This window comes from Dermacentor silvarum, chromosome 1 (genome assembly GCF_013339745.2).
Source record: "Dermacentor silvarum isolate Dsil-2018 chromosome 1, BIME_Dsil_1.4, whole genome shotgun sequence".
Taxonomy (NCBI): domain Eukaryota; kingdom Metazoa; phylum Arthropoda; class Arachnida; order Ixodida; family Ixodidae; genus Dermacentor; species Dermacentor silvarum.
The window spans coordinates 362,003,072-362,024,756 of record NC_051154.1 but is presented as its reverse complement, the minus strand read 5'-3'; the positions used below and the strand labels follow the sequence as shown (position 1 = coordinate 362,024,756).

General features: G+C 43.8%; 1 protein-coding gene across 1 annotated transcript in view; it reads right to left on the bottom strand.

Moving 5' to 3' along the window:
- Positions 1 to 4,193: 4,193 nt before the first annotated feature.
- LOC119445154 (uncharacterized) overlaps positions 4,194 to 21,685 on the bottom strand; it is a 33,581-nt gene continuing 16,089 nt past the window's right edge. The window contains exons 4-6 of the mRNA XM_037709480.2: positions 9,582 to 9,740; positions 4,445 to 4,617; positions 4,194 to 4,300 (exon numbers count right to left, since the gene is read on the bottom strand). Of these exons, the coding sequence (XP_037565408.1) occupies positions 4,194 to 4,300; positions 4,445 to 4,617; positions 9,582 to 9,740 (439 nt within the window). The remainder of the gene's footprint in view (positions 4,301 to 4,444; positions 4,618 to 9,581; positions 9,741 to 21,685) is intronic.

Here is a 21,685-nt window from a genome sequence, read left to right as displayed (position 1 = left end):
GACAAGCAACCTGTTAAGCTGTGCAGGCTACATTCAACAGACAAATGTCACGAATAAGATATTTGTGACCTCTGTGAATGCCCAAAGCAAACTGCACAGACATTCTGAACAAGCTGGCACAGCTTTGATGACGTCAAAGTATCAGTGGTACAAGTTAACATAACTCAGGAACTGTAGAATGCCACTAAAGAATTAGTTTGTCATTGTTTTTATATTCTTTGCAAGTTTTCAGTTGCACCCACCGCCACCAACAGTCAATGTTATGACATATCGGAGACAGTCAAGAACCGGCAAATCGCAATAAACAATGAATCATTTATTATTACAAACCCCTTTCAATGCAAAAATGCAGATTGCATTTGGTATAACTTGGGATGGCAACATTCAAACTGGCCAAAAGGTGCAAGCCTCTTGATGCACAGTTTTTAAAGATAGATGTTTAACAAACTATGCAACCTTCTAAGGCAGGTTTACACCTGCAAGATATCAGCCATAAAATGGCAAGAGTGCTGTTAATATTCAAGCTATTGCTAATTTTACAGATGTAGGCATTGCAAGCTAGGCGGGGAAAAATTATGCATAATAATAAACAGCGAAGGCTTGATTACTTTCCTGTATGTGCAACAATGGTGCTTGTCAACAATAATTGCAACATTTTCAACAGCTATACCAGAGTGCATCATACACAAACTTTAAAGAAAAAGGGGGGGGAGGCAAACGAACTGTGTTGGTCCTGACCACCGTGGTCTTAAAGGGACACTAAAGAGAAAAGTACTTCTGCATCAGTAAATTACTGTTAAGTCTACACAAACAAAACAAAGTGCATGTTCTTTGGAGTTTGGTTGAAAAAGTGCTAGTATTCATGATGCACGTCATCCAAGTAGCAAAGCAATGAGCCAACTTTTTATTTGTTCTAATTGTCAAGATGTTAATTTGGGAGATGAGCATCATAAGTGACACCAAAACAAACCGTTTCCAGTGAGGAACACATTGTGTGCTTATTTTTTTCCGGCAATGAACCCCCCCCCACCCCATGAAATTTGAAAAAGATCATGTGCATGGAATTGCAGTTTCAGGGCCCTGCATGGAATTGCAGGGCCCTGAAACTGTCTTAGTGGGTAAGCAAGCTGGCCCTGTCATTGACAATAACATAAATATTCTTTACACAATGCACCAACAGCTCCCCAACAGCTCCTCGGAACTGGTTTTGGCACGTAAAACCCCAGAAAGGACAATTAACTTTCCCCGCTGAGACTGTTGGATGGCACAGCAACCTTTTGCACACGAGTGCATTGACGCATGGCAGTTTTCATACTTGCAGGCTTCTCTCCACGAGAAAAAAAAAACATTGTGGACCTTGCTAGAAGCATGTCACTCTAATATATCATACAACTTCCTGATCAACACCCTAACAGATAGATGACTAAATTAAAAGTGTTAGCTATAACTAATTAGGTGCCAAGGGCTAATAACTTACTGGCCATTTCTCAACTGGACTCTGAATAACATGCACTTGGTTTTATTTGTGTAAAATTACCTGTGTATTTTTAAAGCTTGTTACATAACAGCTGGGACACTATACCATTAGGGTTTTTTTTGTTACAGAGGGTAGTGGTCACAGGTACAAGGATTAGGTACAACACAATGTCATTCCTACTTATCCAATGTTAGCTGTTGCCGACCCCGAATTCGTCGCACATGCAGATCGCTGTCAAGATAAGGCGCGCACCGCTGCGCAAACTACGCAGTTGCTACCAGAGTACAAGCCGCCCCCCCTCACTCCCGCGCTGCCTTCCCACTTTCTTCTCTTGTGCGCGACTCGGCTCACTGTCTGACGCTTTCACTCGCACACACAGCATACGGCGCACGGGGGTGATGTTATCCCCCTTGGACTTTATACAGAACATCGCGGCAACCACGACGGCAGAAATGTGCCTGGAGTGGAAATACAGAGTGAAACGTCACTGTAATTTTTTTTAATCGCTTACCGAACGAAGAGACACATCTTATACATCGGTGCAACTTATATACGTTTTGTTTTTGGAAAAACTGCTGTTTTGAGGGGGATGCGTCTTATACAAAGGTGCAAGTTATAGACCAGAAAATACGGTAAACTCAGGAAAACAAAGCGTAGTTCGGCATTCGCACTTCATTCGACAATTTGACAAAGCCAATTGAAGCCTAACACACTCACAGTTATATAACGACTGGATTGCTAAAAATGCGCGACCCGGCCTGAGACGAGCCAATCCAGTAAATCCAGGTTGTAAAAAGAAAACAAGAAAAAAAACGCGGTGCTGTGGTGGCTACTTTTCGGGAGATTTGAGGCCGCGTCCGTACAATCGGGAGATTCGACAACAATTCTGGAGAGTTTGGCAGGTATAAGCTTGTGTACCGCAGGGTGGCCGAAGATTTCTGAAAAAGTGGTCTTGAACGAGGCCCAGTTATGAATCTCCGCTTCGTGATTGCGGAACCAGAGACTGGCGATGCCGGTCAAGTAAAATATGACATTGGTCGGCCTAGTCGCATCGTCCCATTTGTTGACTGCACTCACCCTCTGGTAAGTTGCCAACCAGTCCTCGACGTCTTGGTCGTCAGTCCCGCCAAATATCGGCGGGTGACTGAGGCAGCATGCCGGGACAGACAGTGGGTCGAGTCTGAGAGGGGCCTTGGGTGGTGGTTTCTTCAGCCATCGCTGCCGCTGGAGGCAGGGTACGGCTTCGTAGTTCCAGGTTGGGAGACTAGGAGACTACCCAGCACCTTTCCACCAAACTGTAAGAGAGTTTATTTACAAGCAGGGGCTATGCAACAGCCTTGGCCAAAGAGCGTCGGTCGCTGTCTCGCGCTCTACAGGCTGCCGGACCTCGTCATCCTCTCTCAATAGTTTGCGACCCTCTTCCCCACTACAGCTGATAGATCACTTAGGCACCAAACACACGTGTATCACATGGAAAGAAAAGTTCTCTTCGAGTAACAGCAACCGACGATGAACTAACGAAATCACCATCTTTAAAGCGTCGCATGGCCACTGCCTCTCCAATCTCTCTTTCCAGCTGGCCATTTTTTCTGTCGATAATCTCACTGTTTGATAACATAGGAAAGAAGCCCATGCAGCTACGGCAATAAATAACGGCCAAGTTCGACCCTCCAGCAGCCCCCAGGGAATGCTCATGCCCCATGCAGGCGAATGCTGATGCACCTACCGGTTTGTCCAATCTGCCACGCTTAAGTGGAATGTTATGTATGACACATGTCGTGCAAGGCACAAGCGGATTTGTATGCTTCAACTTCACCACTAAATGCCTGTGGTTCCCCTTGCCACCACCAAGCTGCACAACTTCGAAAGTTTACAAGGTGCTGAAAGGACCAACATCAACCCCATATTTACCAGAAATCTTCTTAAGATTATGGGAAACCTTATGTAGGGAAGTACTGCAAAATTCTTCCTACTAGCCTGCTCATTAGAAATTGATCGCTCTTTGTCCTTTTTCCAAAGCTTAGCAAGCAGTGATTTGGCAACTGAAAGCAAGAGAGCTCGGAAAGGCTGCCTTTTTCAGACGCCCCACTTGAAGTTGAATACTGGAAAGCTGCTTGTGGTGATACGATTTTAAAAGCTCCAATCTGAAACGTAATGAAGCTATGCCCCATTTTATAAGCTTTGAATGGGATGAATCGAAAGGCAGCAATGCTTTCTTCAACTTAGGCACAAACGCCCATAAAGCATGGTCAGCAGAAGGAAACCCTAACTTTGAATCTAAAATTTGGGATTGACCCATTATGCAGAAGCTTGTTAGTGAATTTCAGCTGGCTTGAGCAACTGGAAAAGACTGCCAAAATCTCAAGAGCCACTACTGCAAAGTCGTCATCCGGTGAAAGTTTTAGTATGATTAAAAAATCATCTACGTATCTAAAGATTCTCAAAACCGAAGGACGAGTCAGCCTAAGCTTCAACGCACGGTCAAAAGTAGCAAGGAAAATTTACAAAGCCCTGGCACGATGCTGTACCCAATGCATGTGCCTTTCTTCTGGACATATAATTTATCAATAAAGGACACAATTGTCAAATTGAAGTAAAAACTCAGCAGCTCCACAAAGGTATGTGAAGCCGCACCACAAGAGTTCTGGAAATTGACGGCACCTGCAAGGTCAATGAGCTCCCTAACAGCACTAAAAGGTTTGTCATGTGGCACCGATTAGAACAGATCTTCCACTTCAATGGACAAAGCGGTGTTGGCTCCTGGAATGCCAGCCTTTAGCTCTTCAACCAAAATGTTGGAGCCGCTAATCTTGTAGGGATGACCTGGCATCGGTGTCCTCAAATGTGTCTGTAGAAACTTGCTGATATGTTCTTGTCATGTTCCTCTTTCTGTTACAATAGCTCAGAGTGGACAAGACTCTTTGTGGGTCTTGACCGTAAAAAAGATGGAAAGTGTATTCAACTTACTGCTCGACACCTGTTTTTCCAATTTCCCCAGGTTAGATTCCTTCAGCAGAGCTATGGCCCTGCTTTTGACCTGAGACTTTGGGCTGGGGCAACCCTTACACCAGCTGTCACTTGTGCTCGGGGTCAACCGTACGAAGACATTATCCAGTGTCCGAAGTGCTTTGCTCCTGCATCTGCAATGGATGCCACTGCAGTGGATTACACTTTGGATGTGTCCTGGGACAAAGAAAATTCGCAAAATGTTCTTAAAGGTGTGAAATTGAACAGTAATCAAGTAGAAGACTGTGAAAAATGTATTATAGACAACGCACTTTATAGGTTGCAGTATCTTTATGAAACGGGCCTGCATGTTTATATTTAACTCCATTAAGACGTTATGCTACGTGGCAACCCACATGAAAAAAAAGTGACACCTTGTATACAAAAGCAGCAGCACTGCAGGGGCTTTCTCGGGAAAAAAAAAGAAAGAAAAAACCTTTGCAGCTGAAGAAAAAGAGAAATAAAAGTAAAGACAGGGAGGTTAACTAGGTGATATCTTCAGTTGGCTACCCTGTACTGGAGGAGAAGAAGAGAGGTTGAATAACGAATGAAAAGTGAGAAAAGGTACGAGTGGACAATAGACTGTGTGAGCGCTATCACAGTCTGTCAAGGCGCTACATCGTCACAGACAGTGTGCAGCCTGACATTCAACGTCGCAATTTGTCGCACAATCTTTGTTTCTTTCAATTAACACAGCAGCGCATTTATAGACGCTCGCACTGATGTGCGTGTAGGCCAGGGCTGAAGAAAAATTTGTTCTGGTCCGAGAAGCGAAACCGATACCACCGTCTTTCCCACTAAGTCTCTCTACTCGTTCAGACTAAAGAGGCTAGCAAGTGTCGGGGCTAATTAATCGACAACTGGTAATGCAGAAACATTTATTGAACTTTAATAACATTTATTATTTTTATAGCTCTGTACACATCGCCAATTTAAAGGAAGATTCCTAAAACGCCAAATACATTATTGCAGCAGCAGTGCACAAAACGACTCAAGAAAGGGCACTGCTGCAAGTTGTGCAGCAAACAGATGCCACAAGGTGCCCTCAAGTATTGTTTGCTGGATCAAGATGAAACTTTCTCACCTAAGTTTATAAGGGAGGCTAATTCGCACGGGCAGTGCTATAAAACAAAGTTATAAAACAAGGGTGTAGTGCAACAGATGCAATATTTGCAGTACGTTGAATGAGTAATTCAATTACTGTTAATGGCCACATAAACAAGTGTACGGTTATGGGAAGAAAAGGTACTTTACCATGTTTTACCAGGAATTTGTCAAGCCTGAATGTATCAAGATCTGCAGCCAATATGCTCAGAACGCTGTTACGGTGCTACACTTAAATGTGCGTTCACAAAACAGGAAACCCAACTTGATTGACAGTTTTCACTTTAGATTCAGTGTAACTATGATGACTGAGACATGGTGCAATGCACTTAATAGCATGCCCACATTAAATGACTACAGACAACATTCACTTAACAGAACAGATCAACGCGGCGGAGGAAAGACCATATATGTTCACAATACAGAAAGTTGCACCCCGACATTAAACGAATTCACGGTATTCACATCAGATTTTGAGGCTCTGAGCTTGCAAGGCGATGGTGCTATTTTTTTGTAATTTATCGTCTTCCATCAGCAAATATCGCACAGTCGTTAGGTTTTATTGATGCACTTTTGGAATATGCGTCATTTATCAGGTGCCGCCTCATTATTAGAGGTGATTTCAATATTAACATTTCCCCGGAAAACAAATCCTCCGAAGGTCTTTCAAATACCATAGCTTCGTGCGGTTTCATTAATATCATCACTACGCCCACTGAAGTATCGACAACAAGTTCAACTATTTTGGACCTTTTAATCACTAACATAGATAGGCACATCACTGCAGGTACAATCAGCAGCGATATAAGTGATCACTGCCCGATATTCATGGACTTCGTAAGTTCTGCAAAAGGAAAGAAAACTGCTTGCAGCCCAAAGTTTGTCTACCAGGCTATAACGCAGTCATCATTAGATATATTTCGATCCAAAATTGAAAATACTGACTGGCAGCCTGTTTTTGGTAAAACGACTGTAGAAGCCGCGTATGACGCATTCATAAAGCTTTTCAGTTGCCATTACAGCAGCTGCCTTCCAATGAAATCATTTAAGACGAGAAAACGCACACGAAAGCCTTGGATTAATCCAGAACTGAAGCGTATGATCACAGAAAAGCATAAAATTCATGATTCCTTTTTGAGAATGCGTAACGTCAATACTTTGGCGACCTTTAAAAAGCTACGGAGCCGTTTATATGCTTTACTACAGAAAGCTAAAAAGGAATACTATGAGAACCTTTTCCAAACAGGATCGAATTGCCCACCTCATCATATGTGGAAAATAATTCCGTACTGGGCACAAGTTCAGTGGCCAATGAAATACACGAAATTGTCATTAATAACAAATCGCTGTCAGGGACGGCTCTATCAGAACACTTTAGCGAATATTATGCGTCAGCAACAATCAGCCATGCACCTCCCAGAGACATGTACAGACTGGAACGAAATGTTTGGGAAACGGCATTTTTTCAACCCACAGATTCTTCCGAGGTATATAAAACCTTCACTGCATTAAAAAACAGTAAAGCCACTGATATCAATAATATCCAGATAACACCCGTAAAATATGTGAACGACATTATCTGCCCGTGCTTGGTCCATATCTTCAACCTTGCGATTGGTTCAGGGGCGTTTTTCCTGCTAAAATGAAACGAGCCAAAGTGTTATATTCAAAGGGGGGGAAAGAAACAACATCGGAAACTACAGACCAATATCTTTTTTGCCTATATTTTCCAAGAGCCTTGAAAAGATAATTTCATGTCAACTACATAGTTTTCTTTTGAAGCACGAAATTATGTCTGAATGCCAGCATGGTTTCACAAAAGCCAAGTCGACTGAGTCTGCGCTCTGGGTACAAAAAGAAATTCTTAAAAACATTGAAGCGGGAAAGTTAACTCTTGGAATCTTCATTGATTACGTGGGCGTTCATAAAGTTCCTATTATTGGCATGAAAATGAGAGACAAAGAAACGAAATTTCATTGGAAGTTTTTTCCTTCTCTACACAATCTCCTCCCAAAGACACGCACTTCTGCCAACAATACATGAGCTGCCGCAGTCCAGTGCTGTAGAACTCTTCATTCTGAGAGTTCGGGAAGAGCTCGACTCGAGCGATGACTTCTTCGTCGTCCCGAAAATGTTTCTCGCGCAGTGTGGTCTTCATGCGAGGGAAGAGGAAGAAGTCACTCGGTGCGAGGTCAGGCGAATATGGCGAGTGAGGGAAAATTTGGAGCCTAAGGAGGCTGAGTGTGTTGCCGTCACATCTTGTGAGTGAGCCGGTCCATTGTCATGAAGCAGATGGATGCCTTTCGTGAGCTTTCCTCTACGCTTCTCCTTAATAGCACCTAGCAATTTGGTGAGAAGCTCGCAATAGTACTTTGCTGTAATAGTTTGGCCTTTGCTGGCATAATCAGTGAGAAGAGCACCACGGCAGTCCCAGAAGACATTCAACATGACCTTGCCTGATGACGGCACAACCTTGGCCTTTTTTGGCGCGGGTGAGTTTCCGTGCTTCCATTGTTTGCTTTGAAGTTTAGTTTCAAGGTCATAATTATGCACCCAACACTCATCCATGGTTATCAGGCGTTCAAAAAAGTCGTCAGCGTCGCTCTTGCAAAGCTTCAACATTTTTGCGGCTGCTTCCTTCCGCAAGTCTTTTTGCACTGGCGTCAGCAAACGCGGAACCCAGCGCGCAGCAACTTTTTGTCATATGCAGGTTATAGTGAAGTATGTTGTGCACAGAGCCTGCGGTTATGGTAATCTGTCCTGCAAATTCTTCAACAGTTATCCACCGGTCAGCGAGCACGAGAGCCTCCACTTGCACAGCAATTTGTTTTTCCCCATCGAGCGAAGGGCGCCCACTTCGTTCTGCGTCGTCCACGCTTGTTTGACCACACTGAAATCGTCTGCGCCATTTGACAACAGTGTCATAGGCTGGGGCATTGTCACCATACACCACCACCAGCTCGGCGTGAATCGTCTAGGCATCTTGTCCCTTAAAATACCGAAAGCGGATCACTGCACGTGCTTCAACTTTCCCGATGGGTGCTGCCATTTTTGTTTTGGCCCCCTAGCGGTGTTGTGCGGTATTATATAGAACATTAGTTTTATATTATGCTAAAACTAGACAGACACACACTCATTTTGATGCATATTGTGCACGCCTTTTCTTAGTATGGGCTATGGCTAAACAACGTAACATTAACAGGCTGTTGCTGCTTGAAAAGAAAGCTATTCGTTGTATTCACAACGTTCACTATTTACATCCTACAAAACCATTATTCTACCGTCTCCTACACCAATTACAATTTGCAGATAAAAACCATACAATTCCTAAAAATTGTGTCAGCCCTCGTAGAACGACCCAGCACCCGTGTAACACGAGGATCGGAAAAATGGATGAAAAAGCACCATCGAACAAATTACTTTAGGCAAACGCTGACCTACAATGTACCCGTGCAATTAAATCAATTTCAGAAGTGCGCAAATGGAGATACGGTTTTATCAAGCACGCTATTGCGCGATATCTTTGTTTTTGATAAATTTCACCCGACTGTTTGAAATTTGTAAATTAGTTTGTGTCCATACCTGTTCAGAATGTACTCATCACATGTATAATCATTTCATTTCTTGTAAGTTCCACGTGCACATTCTTTACTGTTACTTAACTTCCTTTTAATTATTGCTCTGATTAATGTTCATTTTTAAAAGTGTAACAGTATATATTCCCCTGGCGCTAATGTTATTTATTCGAATTTCAATGTGTTCATAATGAGTATACATGATGTAATGTATTCATGCCCAAGGAAGTGGATATATACCATGTGTTGCATTAATGAAACTACTTACGAAAGCTTATTGTTTGTAGTACGGATACGTGCGATGCTGCTGTAGCCTGGTAGTCGCCCCCTGGCCTCGTCAAGCTGTATATTTTCAGCTTTCTTGCCAGGGTGGCCTTCAACACTGTAATTTGTACATGTTGTAAATAAACTTGACTTACTTGACTGTGGCTTGGCTCATGGCCTTCCCGTAGAGGTTGTGCACTTTGTAGTGGCAGGGCTTGTTGCTGCCCTTGAACCAGTGTACAGCATCCGTGCACAGAGTTCGCTCGAACAGCTGACATCCGTTCGTCTTCTGTGCTCGCATACACATGGCAGTACTGACAGATCAACGAAAAGAGAGGACAAGACAGGAGTTAAAATCATGAGGCCACATAGTTTCCCACTAAAACTACTAGAAGGAGCTCCGATGCTGCAGTCGCCCAGGTATACCACGAAAATTATGTTTAGTGCATGAATTTGGCTTATGTTCGTGCTCGCGGCTTGAGACTTTGGTCTCAAGGCTTTTGTGAGACCTTTGCAAATTGTTGCATTTATGACATTATATGTTGATGCAAGTGATCAGCTCGCAAAGTCGCAGAGCCGTTTGAAGCCTTATGAACTTCATCATCATCATCATCATCATCAGCCTATATTTTTATGTCCACTGCAGGACGAAGGCCTCTCCCTGCGATCTCCAATTACCCCTGTCTTGCGCTAGCGTATTCCAACTTGTGCCTGCAAATTTCCTCACTTCATCATCCCATCTGGTTTTCTGCCGACCTCGACTGCGCTTCCCTTCTCTTGGTATCCATTCTGTAACCCTAATGGTCCACCGGTTATCTATCCTACGCATAACATGGCCTGCCCAGCTCCATTTCTTCCGCTTAATGTCAACTAGAATATCGGCTATCCCCGTTTGTTCTCTGATCCACACCGCTCTCTTCCTGTCTCTTAACGTTAGTCCTAAGATTTTTCGTTCCATCGCTCTTTGTGCGGTCCTCAACTTGTTCTCGAGCTTCTTTGTTAACCTCCAAGTTTCTGCCCCATATGTTAGCAGCGGTAGAATGCAATGATTGTACACTTTTCTTTTCAACGACAGTGGTAAGCTCCCAGTCAGGATTTGGTAATGCCTGCCGTATGCACTCCAACCCAATTTTATTCTGTAAATTTCTCGTGATCAGGGTCCCCTGTGAGTAATTGACCTAGATAAACGTACTCCTTTACAGACTCTAGAGGCTGACTGGCGATCCTGAATTCTTGCTGCCGTGCCAGGCTATTGAACATTATCTTTGTCTTCTGCATATTCATCTTCAACCCAATTGTTACACTTTCTCGATTAAGGTCCTCAATCATTTGTTGTTGTTCGTCTCCATTGTTGCTGAACAGGACAATGTCATCTGCAAACCGAAGGTTGCTGAGATATTCGCCGTTGATCCTTACTCCTAAGCCTTCCCAGTCTAAGAGCTTGAATACTTCTAAGCATGCAGTGAATAGCATTGGAGAGATTGTGTCTCCTTGCCTGACCCCTTTCTTGATAGGTAACTTTCTACTTTTCTAGTGGAGAACCAAGGTAGCTGTGGAATCCTTGTAGATGTTTGCTAAGATATTCACGTATGCCTCCTGTACTCCTTGACTCCGCAATGCCTCTATGACTGCTGGTATCTCTACTGAATCAAATGCCTTTTCATAATCTATGAAAGCCATGTAGAGAGGTTGATTGTACTCTGCAGATTTCTCGATTACCTGATTTATGACATGGATATGATCCATCATAGAATATCCCTTCCTGAAGCCAGCCTGTTCTCTTGGTTGGCTGAAGTCATGTGATGCCCTGATTCTATTGGAAATTATCTTGGTGAATATTTTATACAATACTGAAAGCAAGCTAATGGGTCTATAATTCTTCAGTTCTTTAACGTCTCCCTTCTTATGGATTAGAATAATGTTGGCGTTCTTCCAGCTCTCTGGTACACATGAAGTTGTGAGGCATTGCGTATAAAGGGCCGCAAGCTTTTCAAGCATATCTCCTCCATCTTTGATTAAATCTACTGTTATTCCATCTTCTCCAGCAGCTTTTCCCCTGGTCATGTCTTTCAAGGCCCTTCTAACTTCAGCGCTAGTTATAGAAGGAGCCTCTGTATCCGGTTCATCACTATTTTGAATGAAAGTAGCTTGGCTGTTTTGGGCACTGTACAGGTCAGTATAGAATTCTTCCTCTGCTTTTACTATGTCATCGAAATTGCTGATGATATTACCATGCTTATCTTTCAGTGCCTTACTTACTTTAGGCAAATGCATGTACTAACAATTATTCTCATACTTGCAGCTCCCGTAGACACTAGAGCAAGAGCTCCCTTTAGTAATCTTTGTAGGAAACACTTTGCTGAGAACCCAGTCATTAAACAAGATGGTTCAGCCATATTCTGAAACATGAATGGATAAGTGTTAGGTGCACAAAGCTGCAAAACATTCGTTTGCAACTCTTCCCTTGATTTCTGCCCTTTTTCTGGCTTTTCTTGCACTATACAATACAGAATGTTCACAAGCGCATAATTTAAAAGCACAGTGAAGGGGTGCCACCATCTATGTCGTGCCCGCAAAATAGCGAAAGTAGCCCCCTCTACAAATGTGGCCTCAGCTGTGAGAAAGCTTTCGTGGCCCGTGGGTAGGTGGTGTAGGCGTAGGTCACGAAACGTAGAACACGGCAGTTGGTGTGATCGGACGCAACGTACGTGGATTGCATATGACCCAATTCGCAATTGAATCGCTTGATCATGCTGTCAGTCTGTGAGAAACAAGCACAAGTGGTCCGTTCAACAGTACAACTCGAACTTGTTCTTGGGCTACTCGGTTCATACTTAGTGTTAACATGACAGGCACAAGAGTTATGGCAGAATGAACATATAGCGTTCGACCTGTCACCTTTGTTGTGTCTGTCAAGTTAGTGCTAAAGTTATTGCTATTGCAGTGAAGTGTATACATACTACACATTTGCATGGTGTCTTTCTCGAGCAATGGGCATAAAATGAACTAATGCGAGAAAATTGTACTAAGACTCAGTGCCGATAGCAGGCAGAGATTCATCATCATCCAGTTCTACATCTGCCAGACAAAAGCCTTGCCCAACTAGGTCCATCCACAGCGTTCCCTTGGTGCTATGAGTGCCTACACTAATTACTCCTGTGAATTTCTTAATCTCATGATCCCATCTCAGTCACTGGCAGCCCCTATTGTGCTTCACTTGCCTTGGTATCCATTCTGTTACGACCTTAAAGGCCAGTGTTTGTCAGTCTGGTGCATTGCATGATCTGCCCACCTGCATTTGTTTTGATTGACGCACAAAAGAATGTCACCAACTTCCAACTGTTCTCTAACCCAACCAGCTCTCTTCTATGCCCTATGATTTTTTTCATTCCATTACTCGTTGCACATTCCTCAGTTTTGTTTCAACTTTCTTCATTACCTTCAAAGCTTTCAAACCATGGGCCAGTAGTGGCATAATACATGGATTAGGTACCTTTGTTTCTAGAGAAATTAGCAAGCTGCTCTTCATCACTTTGGCTGTGCAGGCCAACTGCACCCCAACCTATACTTATTCTCCCACTAATTTCTTTTTTGCCAAATGGTTCTGCAGTCACTAGATGGCCAAGGTAAATGTACTAACTACTTCCCATATCTCCTGGCCTATCATGAATTGGGCTTACTTCGCAAGGCTATGAACATTAGTTCTTGTCACATCAACAGTGATGGAAGCAACATTTTACTTTTTGGAGCAGCCATAAGTGTTTTCGAAGCAGTTGAAACATATTTTGAAACATTGCACATACAATATTCAACGCAAATTGCAAGAAACAAATGATTCACAAGATGAATGGTTATCGAACGCGCAGTAAAATGGGCTATATTCCTATGCAATTACCACAATCCGAGAGAGACATTCTGCCTGGAGCAGACGACAAAGAAGACAGGTCTGTCTGGTGCTAGGGGCTGTTCACCATCTTGGCTACTCTGTATCTCAGTGTAAATACAGTGGTAATAGTCCCGCCTTGTGTCGTTTTACGCAACAATACATTTCAAATACCAGTACTTGTGGCAGATATGAGATCAAATCGGTAAAACTGAGCACCACATCATAAAAGTAACCACAATAGCATATAACCATTGCCAAAGCACCAGTTGATAATTGGTATGAGATCAAAGTAATCTTAATCACTTTCACATTTCACCAAAAATGCCGCAGCGGGCTCAGCTGCTGCTGAGGCTACGAGTGGTTTCACTATGTTTTAGAAAATGATAGTATACAGCTTGTTTACGGCTTCTTTGTGGCTAACCGGTTGGTCACACGGTTGAAGTTCCTCGTCTTCATTTTCCCAGCAGTGTTTTGGAGCAGGTTACAAAAATGACAGTTTGGAGCAGCATGTATCAGAATTTCTCTTTTGGAGCAATTGCAGCAGCACTTCCACCACTGCATTAATCTTGAAACCTACACTTCTGTTTTTTATGTTGAAAACCTCACTCATTCCCCGAGTTGCTTAACAAAATACTGTCGGAAAATCAAATGTAACATCGCAAAGGTCACCAGAGTTTCATCACACAGTTAACTGATACATGCCTGCCAAGTATTCCAAGAGTGCATATTATGGCAGACCAAGAAGCCTTCAATGAAAAACTATAGACGATGCACCACAATATAATTTGGTAAGGTAAGCATATCCTGAAAAGCACCTTCTAAAATTTCTAATCTATTCTCCTGGAAGTGAAACAGGTCTAGTGAAATTTGTAGCAGAGTCTTCAAGTAGTCAATGATCAATGTCAATGACATAAGGTAGTTTAAAGGAGGCATAGCGATAAACGTAGGGACCAGCAGTATTGCAAAGAAATGTAAATTTGTTTGAAACCGCTTGTCCGCACAGCCTGTTATTCAATGTTGAAGAACGCCTTTTGCACAGATTGATTATGCCAGAAAGCAATAAAATTTACACAGGACTAAAAGACAGTTTGTTGGCACTGCATCACACAACCTGCTGACCTATGAACTGTATAATTCTCACTGGGAGGGGAGCCTTTTTAATGGCTAGTCCACATATAACAATATTCGGCCATAATGATGGAATTGTAGTGCCTGCATTTGCTACAATGCCAGGGGGCTTTCAAAGCAAGAACGAAGGAAATAAAGCTGGTAGTGGGGCGTAAGCTCCAGTGATCACCTGAGCAGCTTACATGACGACCGTTTTTCCTTTTGCACTCCACAGTGGTGCCCCAGACGTGGACCTGACCAGATCTAGCAATAACGCTGTACATCAAGCCCTTTCTTCCCCAATAGTGCAGACGTGCGATTTCAGCTATCACCCTTTTGGTCGCAGAATCCCCAGGCGTGGTTTCTACAGGTCGAAGCGCAATTCCACCTGCACCGAATCACTACGCAGACACAGTACTACAAGGCGATCTCGTCACTATCACCCAAAGTAGCCAATGACCTCACTGATGTCCTCGTCCAGCCTTTGGGTGAAAACCTGTATGATCGCCTCAAGGAAAAGATCCTGACGCATACCATACCTTTGGAATGCACTTGCCTGCAACAGCTCTTGACCAGTGAAGAACTTGGCCATAGACGCCCTTCCCAATAGCTGCACCGGATGCAGCAGCTCTTGGGCGAAGGCATTGTGAACAGCCACAGCGCTCTGCTCAAGGAACTTTTCCTGCAGTGCCTTCGCCAACCTGTTTCGCCTCGCCCTTGCCGCTGCTAAACCGCCTGGCTGAGCTCACCGATAAGATCCACGAGGCTGCCTTCCTTCAGTTTGTGTCGTCATGACTATGTCTGAGACCTCAGTGGTCACCCAGCTCTAAGTGTGACAATCTCACGGCTGCCACTGCTTCACTTCACGAGCCCAGATGATGCCAGCGTGCTTCAAGTTCGCTGGAACCGAGGTGTACTTGAAGAGTGCTGGTGTCGTCTGGACTCGTGAAGTGAAGCAATGGCAGCCGTGCGGTAATCAATGCCCACTTCGAGCTCGGCGACCACTGAGAGCTCAGGAATAGTTTGAATCAATATTTTTATAAGTGGACACCGCACAACAACAGACAAAGCAAATTAACTATCACCATCAGCCAGTTTTATACATATATACAAATATGCAGTGTTTGAAATTCAATTTTCACTACTTGCACTGAATTCTGCTAATATTGACTACCGTACAGTCCAAAGTAGACGCACATTTTTGTTTTTTGCTCAAAAGGCTCAGCTTTGATTTATACGTATCAGTTTATACCACTCATGGAAGTGTTTCTCACTGATCAATGACAATCTCTTCATCTGCTTTTCTAGACTAAGGTTGTGTGGTGTATTGAAGAGAGTTGCTTTGTTACTGGAACATTATTTTCTCCAAATGTTCGAAGAAGCAAGAGGTACTTACCTGTGAAGAAATTTAGGGGTCGCCCCAACAAGTGCGGCATATTTGATGTTCAAGCAGTAGTGGAAAGCAAACAGGTACTCAACAGCCAGCTTCAAGTCGATGTTTAGTATTACTATAGGCTCCCATCCACAAACAGATGGAAGGTGCATTGAAAGATAGACTGACCTGAAAAAAAGCAGATTTACAGTGCGAAACATGCAGTTTTATGTTGATACAGCAGTATTATTCATCGATTCTCCAGACATTAATAAGAAAGGAGTTGACCTGAACCAGGCTACTTCAGTATAATCTCTTTCTATCCATGACAGGCAGATAAAATAGTTAATCTGGAAGTGGGGGCATACAAATAAAAAGAATTGAGTAGAAATGTTCAGCTAAGAGGTCTCGGAACACTGAACATTTTCCCCCCCTTATCTGCCCTCATCAACACTGGCGCTCGGCTACCAGCCAAGAACGCTAACCTTCACAGACAGTTGAGCAAAGCGCTCATGCTTGTTACACAGTGCACCACAAGAATCACATATGAAAGTACGCCTGTTGTAGGATTGTGCCCTGCTCCTGTCAGTAACAGTAGTCATGAGACTACTGTTTTATTTGTTGCTCTAAAGCGGTGTCCCAGTGATGTGATCCTTGGCCAGGACTTCATGTCTGCCCGCTCTGCACTTATCGACTGCACGAACGATGCTATACAACTGGAGCTCCCATCTAAACCCAACATTGTTCGTGATCCCCTGATACACCTGTGCTGCATTGATTTCGTTCGCTCACCGTCCCCAAGCTGCAACCGTCTCTTCGACGCCCCCTATTCATCTAACAATATTCCATTAGTTTGAAGACATTTCACGTTTCCTTTTATAAACTTTTATGGCAATTCGGTCTTGAGCAATGTACTGACAACATTAGGGCCAGAAACTAAATGAGAAACCACAGTTTATCTTTAAAGGTTCTATTGTGCGAGGCCAACCCTCGGACTACAGATTTTTGCCTCTTCCAGATGTTATAACGCAGGTGGTTGCATAACGATTACCAAGGTTTCCACTGAAAAACTAGTTTGGAGGAATCTTTGGAATAAAAAACTTGGAATTTTAGAGCACTTTAGAGCAAACATACAAAAATATTAAAATTTTTGAGCTTGTTGGAGCATTAGGTTATAATTTTGGGAATGTGTTTCGCTAGGTGAAATTGATGCGTTTTCATCGTGTCTGGCGCACTCACTTGGGTTGTTCACTGACAATGCAAAGTTAAAACAAGGAGGGCATATGAGTGTTCTCAGGTTTGTCCTGAATCCCGTTACGTGATAAAGAATGTACACGTTATTTTTTTAGAATCACTGCAAATTGTTCTTGTCTACTAAAATTCACAATGCATATATGTATACAATAAAAGACTGGCTAAGCCTTGCTGCTCTTTTCATTATTCAGGTCACTTTGTAGCAATCGTGCTTAACTGCAATGACGTTAAAGTTAACTGCTGCATTAAACAACCACCAGATTCAGAAATGCAGTGTTACGTTACAGACCGTTTATATGATAAGAACGAAGTCCATCACGCAGCTTCTTTTTTTGTAACCATGAAGGAGATCACTCAAGTCACAGCTATGTCAAGAGTACCTAGGTGTGAGACCCCTGTGCCCTCCACCTTGCTGCAGCATTGACGAATGAGTCGAATAGGTCTTGGTAAGTCACTGGTGGCAAACAATGCCGGCAGCTCCGGATGATGGAGATCCTCATCCTAACAAGGGTCTCCATTCCAAGTGCGCACAACTGCTGCAGCAACGTCTGCATCACATCGCTCTACTACTGGCTGCACATTGTCATAATTAGTCACAAACATGTCACAAACTCTGATGGAATGGCACTTGAGAAAAGAAACCCCCCCCCCAGCTCACGATTTGTTTCAACATATTCAGCTGAAACATATACGAGTACAGCTACAGGTGCTTCAACATTATTACCTGCATAAAGCCTGCATGATGAAAACAATTTGTTTTAAGAACATGGCATAGACCAAAGAGCGTGACAAGCAAGCCACAAACATACCTAGTCATTTGTACTGATTGATGTTAATACGATAAGCTGGTCTAGCTTTCTGTTGAAGAAATTCATCACAGCCTCAAGTTTTACTTTTTTCTAGGTGCCGTTTTTATATGCTTTGTTGCAAATATGTCTATTTTTAGTCTGTTATCAACGGTCGGGCTGGTAAGCAGCTTTCAAATAAGTCAACACCTGTAATGGGGCCATCACGCAGCCACAGCTGTGGCAATAGGCATTAGATAGATTACGTTGACTTTGTCAAGTCGCATTTAGTGACATGCACCATGTCATTCAGAAAATGCCTCATGGCCGTAGCAGTTCCTTGTTTTTCTTCATGATGAACAGTGCATTTTGGGCTTTTGGTAGTAAAAAACAGGCTGAGAAAGCTCACCGAATGCGACTACGACTGGGAAAACAGGCAGGGTGTCAAGAAAATCGCTTGTCATCTCTGTTGCCTGAAACAAGAAAGAGTACAACCACAGCTTGAAGTAATCACATATAAAATGTCAGTGAATGAAACACTTTAGCATTTGTGAAATGTAGTTTATATCCTAATGAAACACATTTGCTCTAGGTCTGTTAGTGTCTGGACCAGGCAACTTGGTCAGTGAGGCAAAAATTGTACTAATTTTCATAACCTATAAATGCATGTCTTGTTTTTATAACCCAGAAGTGCATACGAGAGAAGAAGCTTGCTTATTAGGTCTCTATTTTGTCTCTGGGCCTGCCTGTGCATGCTGGAAATACAAAACAATTTAGGAACAAAGTGAACATATTATAGCAGTCCCCCTGCTCAGTTCAAAACACAACAGCATGCTCATTATGCCTGCAATGTTTTAGGAAACTGATCTGCTTGTGTGCTCAAATAATTACAATTGTAAGCTTGACTTGTTTAGTTTGCCTAAGAAGAGGCCCTTTGTGGTTAACTACAAGGGAATCAGTAGTAAAATGTATATAATCATCTGAAGTCACAAAGATAGAAGTTAAACATGGCAGAGCCTTAGAGGCCTACACCAAACTGAGCAAATTACATCACAAGTAACGAGTAATAACACCATCTTTCCTGCTTGCATAACCATCTTTCGACTGTGTTTTCAGTTTCGGTGTTGAACGTTCAACCTTGTGGATCCAATAATGTCTAAGATTTAGCCTGACAGTTCCACTGCTTTGACATCAGTAGAAATATGTGCCTGAATCACTGTGCTTCTACTGTGAGGGATTAGTTGCAGCATGTTAAAAGGATGAAAAATATAATGGGGTAGTGTGGCACAGACATGCTTAGGTTATTTAGCTAATTTACATTTGAAAACTACTGTAAAGGTAACTACAGGCTGCAGAATTTCCTGTAAATTGAACGTACAGCCACATACAACTGTAAAAAAAGCAAAGGTTATCTTTCACTTATGCAGTAGAAATCAAAGAATGACCACTAACCAATCACTCACTGCCAACATCACACCCCAAGAACTGACTAAACCTTGCAAACATGTGACTTGCATATAATGCATGCACGTTAACGCATGCATGTTAACACCGGCTCTTACCTCATGCACTTGTATGAGTTGGCCGAGATCATCTTTGAAGGAGGACACCACTAGGGGCATGCGACCGACAAAAGCAGCATCCTTGTCACCAAGACCTGGTCTCCGTTTCTGTTTTTTTAACTCCACTCCAGCACTGCATCATTCCCTGTGTTCAAGTGTAAGAACGATGTAAACAGCAGCGCTACATCTCTGGGTATTTTTCTCAACCTTCCATCCAAACACACCCCTGCAGTCTCCAGAAAGAAAAAAATGTGATGCAAAGCATCAAATGCAATTGTTTTTTTTTTTGTTTTTTTCTTTCTGGGGAAGTTTTAGGTGCCAAAACCAGTTCTGATTATTAGGCACGCCGTAGTGGAGGGCTCCGGATTAATTTTGACCACCTGGGGTTCTTTAACGTTTTAACGAAATTCGGCGGCCGCGGCCGGGATTCGATCCCGCGATCTCGTGCTCAGCAGCGTAACGCCTTTGCTGACTGAACCACCGCGGCGGGTAAAACTGCAGTTACGTAACCAGATCTTTCTTACAAATGGAAGGACCAAGAGCTGGGCGCACTGGTACATCATAGGAATAGTCGTAGAAATGTAAGCCTGTTATATTTCATAATCTCTTAATCTTAATTTATTAATCTGTAGTGGGGAGTTACTGTCAATTGTGGCCATTATACACGATTTCTCTGCATCCGTCATAAAAAAAAACCGTCTCACGACCTGACTTTGGTACTTCCTCGAGCCTCTCTAGAACGCATAAGTACCGACCTCAGATCCGTTCCCAACAATATGCGAGCGAGTGGCCAGAGATGCCATACGCGTTTTCTACTGGAGTGCCGGCGTTGTAATCGCGAACACGCGTCGGGCGCGCCGCTGCTCAAGGCGTGCTCGACCCACGCACGAAAGGAATTCACCGGGTCGCCTTCGCAGTGGCGTTTCCAGCAAGATATCTGATCCATAGAGAAAGAAATTCAATTCCTTTCTCTATGTCTGATCCGTGCCGGCTGACGCGCCGCTGCGAGTGGTGTTTTTGTCGAAGCAGCGCAGCCTTACCAGCGCCTCGTTTGCCGCCAGCGTTCGAAACGATGTGCGATGCCCCAACAAAAGATAATCGTGCTGTGATAACCGCAGCTTACCTGCGAATTTCTTACCAGCGTTCGAACGTGCAGCAGCGCGTAATTCTAACGCCGGTGCGCCAGTGCAATGGCCAGTGCAAGACGCGGTGGCATCTCTGGCGGCGCTTTCGCGCGTTATTTGCAGTTGTGAGGTAAACGCAGGAGACATGAGCACGCCGTCAATGCTGATAAAAACTCGTGCAACGACACACTAAACATCACCACCGCACGGGCACATCAACTAATCGGCTCCGTGAGCGGCTAGACGAAGTGACAACCACCGCCGCGGATTCGGCGACAACTTTTAGATTCCTAGGGGCAATAGAGCAAGCTACGCCGTTCAGTTGCGTGCCCAGAAAGAATAGCGACGGCTGAACGTCACAAAAGCACTCGCAGGAGGTCTAGAATATTAACCTACAGCAAGGAAGCGCTCCATATAGACAGGCAGGCGCACGGGAGGGCAGTGGATCAGTGATTCGTAGATGAACAGCTTTCTGACACAACGAAGAATTCAAGTTCATTCGAACTTACCATGCAATACTTTCACAGGAGCCGGAGAATCCACAATGCTGCACGGTTGGACCTTGCCACAGCGAAAAACGGGGCAAATGAAGAAACCCGGAACGAATATAATGTTGAATTCCAAGACACCACTGCCCGCAAATCCGAAACAACAGAAATCGAGACTGCGTGCGTGTGCCCGTGTTCTTCCGCGCGGCAGCGTCGTCGCGCAAGTTCCGAGCAAGAAGTTAGTTCGACTGAAGCATAGAGAAAGAAAGCAGGCGTGGATCCAGGGGGGATGTCCGGATGTCCTGACCCCCCCCCCCCCCTCAGATTTCTGCATCGCCCCCTCGCTGACAGGCGGATGGCCCTGTCGCAAAAAAAAAGAAATATGGCCACCAGCATTCTTCAAAAGTATTTTTCGCGAGTACCAGTGGTATCAGCTATTGTTACTGCCTTCATGCCCAGCCTCAAGTATCTTGCCCCAGCCTCGCCCTCACACCATGTAGACGCTAGCTCGCTCACAAGCTTAGTTGTATTCCGTAGGAGTCTGGTGTCGCGAAGTTGCCGTAGTTATTTTTTCTCATGAACACCTTGGACCTCCTGGCGCCTGCCGTGCCTTACTCGTCCCGTCGGTGGCGTCGAATGAACAAGGGGACGTCCCTTTTGCCAAGCACGCCAAGGTCCGCT